This window comes from Thamnophis elegans, chromosome 2 (assembly GCF_009769535.1).
Source record: "Thamnophis elegans isolate rThaEle1 chromosome 2, rThaEle1.pri, whole genome shotgun sequence".
Classification (NCBI taxonomy): Eukaryota; Metazoa; Chordata; class Lepidosauria; order Squamata; family Colubridae; genus Thamnophis; species Thamnophis elegans.
In genome coordinates, this window is record NC_045542.1 from 44,660,851 (window position 1) to 44,667,595 (window position 6,745).

At 40.7% G+C, this 6,745-nt stretch overlaps 1 protein-coding gene across 1 annotated transcript; it reads left to right on the forward strand.

Moving 5' to 3' along the window:
* The first annotated feature begins 2,737 nt into the window (after window positions 1-2,737).
* Window positions 2,738-6,359, forward strand: GPR142 (G protein-coupled receptor 142). The gene is made up of 3 exons (XM_032238996.1): window positions 2,738-2,761; window positions 3,374-3,484; window positions 5,169-6,359. Exons 1-3 carry the CDS (start codon window positions 2,738-2,740, stop codon window positions 6,129-6,131), a joined length of 1,098 nt encoding a protein of 365 aa, XP_032094887.1. The 3' UTR covers window positions 6,132-6,359.
* The last annotated feature ends 386 nt before the right edge of the window (window positions 6,360-6,745 follow it).

Genomic DNA, 6,745 nt, shown 5'->3' on the forward strand with positions numbered 1-6,745 from the left:
TTATAATGGAAGGAAATTAACTGAGCCCTTCATTTAAATCAGAAGGGTTTAATGTTTTTTCTTTACATGTAACTGCAGTGGGATCACTGATTATTACACTGCACTTATCTCTTACCAGCATTCACGTATTATATTGGTAGTGACAAATAGAAAACGGTTGTACTTAGAGGGGAAAGATGTTAAAGTATCCCCCCCCCCCCCCCCCCCCCGCAAAAAAGGACTGCAGATTTCCCAATAACTGATATATAAAGGAATACTGTGAACTGTATTGTATGTTCCCGTAAGGGGCTTGGGGGTATTTTTTAGAATATCAGATGCAGTATATAGGGATTATAGTAAAATCCCTTAATAAAGTGTATATTACAAAACCTGTTTTATTTTGTGGTTAGATTTATATGCTGCTTTTTGCTCAAGAGCTCAAAGCAATGCAGGCCCTCCCCAGGTTATGAGCAAGTTCCATTCCTGTGTTTAATTCAAATTTGCATTTAAGTCAGAACTCGTACTTACAGATGGACTGCCTGTTACTAAAACTGGCAGACAGGGCCGGATTTAGATGAAAAGAGGCCCTAGGCTATTCCACTTATGAGGCCCTTTCACCTCCCATTTTTAAGTTTGTAAATTACATGAGAGACAATAAAATACATCATTACTGTGATATATCAATATATATCAATATATATAGCTGGCCTCCCGACGGAGGGCAGCTCTGCTCTGCAGCAAAGGCAGCGAGGCCAGCCGCCTCCCCTGCCTGGCCGCTGGTGGGCTCCGCATCGACGGTGCGGCTACTGGGAGTGGCCGCGCCTCTCGCCCAACCGCCGGTGCTGGGAACATGGGCAGGCTCCCCAACTGCTGCGGCGCTGGAACAATCCTAACCAATACATTTTTATGTTTGTTTATTAGTCATATGCGTAGAATTTCTCCTTATTTTCGGTTCAGTGTTTTAGTGTTCACTGTTTTTAGAATAGCGTAATTTTAATTTTGCTAACAATTTGAATGTAGGCCCCCTCTCTGATCTTGATGGCCCCTAGGCTGAAGCCTAGTTAGCCTATAGGAAAATCCGGCCCTGCTGTCAGACAACATTCCTCTTTCCTCAAGCCGACCAACCGCTGAAGCCACACATATTTCCATGAACCATTGAAAAGCACTACTTGTTAAATGTGCACAGTTTCAGTGGTTCATGAAACATTGCTTGACTTCAGCAGTTTTTAGCTCAAGGAAGAAATTGTCAGTCTGTTCATAAGTGATCAGTTGTTCAGTGTTAGTCATTTGTTTTTAACCTGGGAAACTGCCAGTGTATAGTGCTTCAAACCTCTTACAGCATTTTCCCCCATAAAACAATAAGACTGTCATCAAGCTATAAAGACGACTCATTTAAAGAGACAGTGTGCAGGAGGAATGGAGAATCCACCCTTGAGAATTAAAGTTAATTTGGGAAATTTTATAAGCCTAGGACAACATTATTATTTCATCACCGACATTCAGAATCCAAAGGTGCCGAAATATTTTGTTTGGATTTGCTTATGGAAACATTTGGTAAATTTATCCAACGAATGGCTATCGGACTGAGGAAATCTCGTTGTTGGAGGGACACAGGCTGACAGATGGGACAATACAACCTAAAAGTAGCTAAATCGGATTACTTCAATTTGTAATAGATATAGCTGAATAATGACTGATATGGATAGCAATATATATAATTTGGAACTGGCTGATAGATTGATGAATACAATTGAAAACTAGTTAAACCTAATTGCTTTTCTTGTAACAGATATTGCTGAATAATAATTGATATTGATAGTAATGTATATAATGTGGAGTTGATATGATAACTAACAATTGGATATGAGAAAACACCTTTAGATTATACATAAAGAGTATTAACTATAATAATTAGCACTACTAAAAAACTAAATAAAATTCATACAATCAAATGTTAATCAATACTGGGAAAATGTTATGATATATGATATAATTGAATATTATGGATGTTTAGCTAAAATAGGATATGAGGATTTGATGATAATAGAGGATTTTACAAATAAGTAAATGAATTGCCAGCATGTGTTATGGACTAATTCTTTAGCATAGCTAAGGAGGAAGGATGTTTAAATAACCATAATATAAAACTGGAGGTATAATGATGTTGATATGGTAAATATTCGAGTTAAGATATCTGAATTAATATGAACTAACGGAAGAGAAGCACCAAAAACATGTTGTAACCAGTTGATATACTTCTTTTTTTTCATAATAGACACCTGTGTTTGTTTTGTTTCCTGATTGTCGTTTTTGCCTTTTTTTGTATTATCTACTATCTTTTATTTTAATTTTATTTCTATTTGTCCTTTTTCTTTTTCTTTTTTTCTTTTTTTTGATTTTTTCTCCATTCCCATCGGTGTGGTAGGTATTGTTTAAGATTATTACTCCTACCAATATTTCTAAATAATAATTACAGTTAAATGAAAAAGGATATATAATAATGCTTGAGTTAATATGAGTTATGTTGGTTGACTGTGGAGGAGAGGTACCAAAACTTATCTGTAATTTGATTGATATATTAAGAAAGATGCTGTACCCGTTTTAAATAAAACTAAAAAACATTTAATAAAAAAAAAAAAAAGGATCTGTCATCAATCCAAACTCACCTAGGAGCCTTTCTTCAAAAATAGTCTAGATCTGTGATGGCGAACCTATGGCACGCATGCCAGAGGTGGCACACAGAAGCCTCTCTGTGGGCATGTACACCGTCGTCCCAGCTCAGGTAGCTGGTTGTCAGGTTTTCCGTCGCATGCATGCGCACTGGCTAGGGGTCATCAGGTTTCCAAGGTGCACATGTGCGCCAGCCACGTGATCGTTGGATTCTGGCGGTCTGGCGCACACCTTCCACTTTGGCCACTCTGTCCTAAAAGGTTTGCCATCATTGGTCTAGACCAGTGTTTCTCAACCTTGGCAACTGAAGATGTCTGGACTTCAACTCCCAGAATTCCCCAGCCAGCGAATGCTAGAACTCTTTAACTAATATCCCACGATCATCACAACCTTTTGTCAACTTCTTGTGTATTTTCATCAAATCCTTTTAACAGAAATGTTTTTTTTTTTTCCACTTGTGTTCATTAACATTAGTACAAACGAAATCATAAAATGTTAGAGCACAACTTTGGATGCCATCCAGTCATTCCAATAACCTATTCAGTACAAGAGATCAATGCATTCTCCGATGTCCACTTATTATTATTTTTTAGCAAAAGGAAATCCAACTTTGTTTCTTACCCCCAACTTTTAATGCATTTGTCAGGATATTTTTTTTTAAGCATGGCTACAGACGGTAGGAGGTTTATTAGGTACAAACTTTATTCATATGGGCCCATCATAGTGTGAATTTAAAGATGAGCACCAGAGGGAGCTATCATCTCACAAAGATGTGGAGAACATTGATGGGCCTTCTAGGCAGTTTTATGAGTCCTTTCCAAGGGAAAGTGGGATGGTTGGCTCAGAGAAAGAAAAATATGAAATTTGCTTGCCCCACAACTCCATTTTCGTTTCCATCTACAATGTCAGCAATACTGAAAATGATTTGTTTTCACAAAGCGCCTGGCATTACTTTAGCCATTCATAGGAACTAGCCTCATCTGTTTTGAAATGTTAGTGCTCACTGTAGTATATATACCCTATACGGTTCCACCACAAAACCGCGGACAACAAAATCGCGGTCGACGAAAGCGCGTATGTGATGTCATCACAGCGCGACGAAAAAGATCGAAAAATGTAAAAATAAAGCGAAAACCTTCCCCTAACCCCCCCAAACCTAACCCTAAACCTAACCCTAAACCTAACCCTAAACCTAACCCTAAACCTAACCCTTAACCTAACCCTAAACCTAACCCTAACCCTAACCCTTAACCTAACGAAAAACCTAACGCTAACCCTTAACCTAACGCTAAACGTAACGCTAATGCTCTAAACCTAACCCTAACCCTTAACCTAACCCTAACCCTAACCCTTAACCTAATGCTTACCTTTATGTGAATCGGCTTGCTGTAATTTAATTTTTATTTCAATTTTTCGATCTTTTTCGTCGCATTGTGATGACGTCACATACGCGATTTCGTCGACCGCGCTTTTGTGGAACGCGGTTTTGACGGGTCAGGCCCTATACATTCCAAGCAAATGGCTGTCCAATCTTTTCTTTAAAACTTCGAGTGTTGGAGCAGCCACAGTTTCTGGAGGGAAGTCATTCCATTCATCAGTGGAACGACTTGCCTCCAAACGTTGGTGCTCCTTCACTGGAGATTGGACAACCATTTGTCTGAAGTGGTATAGGGTGAGCATGGGGCTGGACTAGAAGACCTCCAAGGTACGTTCCAACTCTGTTCTTCTGTTATTCCTATGTAAGAACATGTGTGAGAGAGGGAAGGAGGAAGAGCTGCAAATTAGGGATTGGTCAGATAAGAGGCAGCTTAGCTCACAGAAGGAATGAGAACAGAGCAAACATTTGAATTTATTTGTATTTATTAGTTTGTCAAACATGTACAAGATAGCAGGTATAAATATAAACATAGGCATGAACGAAAGAAATGAATACAAATAAATGGGGACAGTAGGACAAGGACAGTAGGCATGCTGGTGCGCTTATGCACACCTCATTTACGGACCTCTTAGGAATGGGGTGAGGTCCATGGTAGAGAGTTTAAGGTTGAAGCTGTGGGGGTTTGAGGATGCAACGACAGAGTCAGGTAGAGCATTCCAGGCGTTGACCACTCTGTTGCTGAAGTCGTATTTTCTACAATGGAATTTGGAGTGGTTTACCTCTGAACATCTCCGAAACATCTCTGAAAGGAATCCCTTCCCCCACCCCAAATTTCTTGGATTGGGTAAAGGTAAGGAGAGAGAGAAATGCACTTTCAGACTTGCAACAATGAAGATAGTTCTAGTACTCATGGTTGTTTCTTTTTGTCTGGATTACTTCTAAGGAGTGACATTGTCCTACTTCCTATTTCATTTGTATAATTGGGTCCCCAATACAATTACTGTATATCTAGTCCTCTTTCCGAAATCCTGTTTGTTATCTTTCCCAACTTTATTTTACCTTGATAATAGCCCCATCAAGGAGAATAAGCTAAATGGTGGCCATTTGGGTCAATTTTACAGAAACCAAATATTAGTCACAGCTATATATACAAATACTAATTCATCCTAAAACACTTTTAAACTTCTCATCTACGGAAAAAAGTTTACTAACTTTTTGTTATCTTTTCTTCCTTGTTCAAGTTAACATTTTAACTGCCGCTGCACTTTCCCGTCTTGCTGCTCGTACCCAGAAGTCCTCGTACTGCTACCTCTTGGCCCTCACCGCTTCTGACATCCTGACTCAGGTCTTTGTGGTCTTTGCTGGCTTCATCGTGCAGGCAGCCATCTTGGCCCGCGAAGTGCCAGGTGCCTTTGCCCATGCAGTCAACATCTTGCAGTTCACGGCCAATCACGCCTCCATCTGGGTGACGGTACTGTTGACTATGGACCGTTATGTGGCCCTTTGCCATCCCCTGCAGTACAGGGCTGTCTCCTACCCAGAACGCACCCAGAAGATAATTGCTGCCGTGTTTGCAGTCTCATTGGCTACTGGGGTTCCTTTCTACTGGTGGCTGGATGTTTGGCATGATGTCTACCCGCCCAGCACTATGGACAAAGTCCTGAAGTGGCTTCATTGCTTCATCATCTACTTCATTCCCTGCACTGTCTTTCTGATGACAAACTCTGTTATCATCTGCAAGCTCAAGCGATCAGGAAATTGCAACCGCCGTCTCAGCAGAACCACAGCCATTTTGCTGGCTGTCACCACTGTCTTCATTGTCCTCTGGGCTCCACGGACATTTGTCATCATCTACCACCTCTACGTGGCATCAGTCAATCAGGACTGGCGAGTACACCTGGCCTTGGATGTGGCCAACATGGTAGCCATGCTCAATACCTCCATCAACTTCTTCCTTTACTGCTTTGTCAGCAAGACTTTCCGGCGTACTGTCCGTGAAGTGCTCATCTCTTACAGGTTCCAATGTACTCAACGATCAAAGAAGGACACTGCTTTCGAATTGACTCTGAAACCCCTGGGGGTCTGGGCTGGGACTTCAGTTTAGGGAGATGATCATCATCCTTCTGCAAACAGCCCTACTTTTGCTGAATGTGGATTCCGTGGGCCTTCCGTGGTGCAGCAAGATGATGGAGAATAAGGACTTCCTTTGTGTCCCTGAGTTCCTTCAAAAAAAGGGGGGAGGAGGTAGTGAAGTAGCTTCATTCAGAGATGCTTTGTTTTCATTTTTTATTTTTAAGTAATGAATTGTTTGGGGAAGAGAGGAAGGAGGGAAGCCTTTGTCCTCCTTTTGTTTTATGGTCTTACAACTCTCATCCTTATTCAGTGAGGTGAGCCATCCGTCAAGGACAAGGACAGACCTTCACTGCCATTTTGAGATGTGTTCCACCTCAGTGGAATGTCTTTAGTATATGGCAGGAAGACAAATGTCTGGTTTATCCCCAGCTCTTATTCACCATATCTGTTCTGATTCTGATTCTTCCATAGACAGGGCAATGTATACACAGTATTTAAAGAAAGCAAGAAGGGATGTTTGTGTGCATTGATTTCCCTGTTACTGAAGGCAAAAGACAAGGAGGCCTTGAAGAAGCCAGGCCCTAGAAATCAAAGAGAGAAAAGTAGTACCGTAATATCCATGTAACAACATGTGTGTTTAGAAGG

What these genes read in the sequence shown, in the direction of transcription:
- GPR142 (XM_032238996.1), top strand. Translation starts at nt 2,738, where the DNA reads ATGTACACCGTCGTCCCAGCTCAG. An exon ending in ACACCGTCGTCCCAGCTCAG is followed by an intron (nt 2,762 to 3,373) that starts GTAGCTGGTTGT and finishes GGCCCATCATAG; the next exon opens with TGTGAATTTAAAGATGAGCA. An exon ending in TTCCAAGGGAAAGTGGGATG is followed by an intron (nt 3,485 to 5,168) that starts GTTGGCTCAGAG and finishes TATTAGTCACAG; the next exon opens with CTATATATACAAATACTAAT.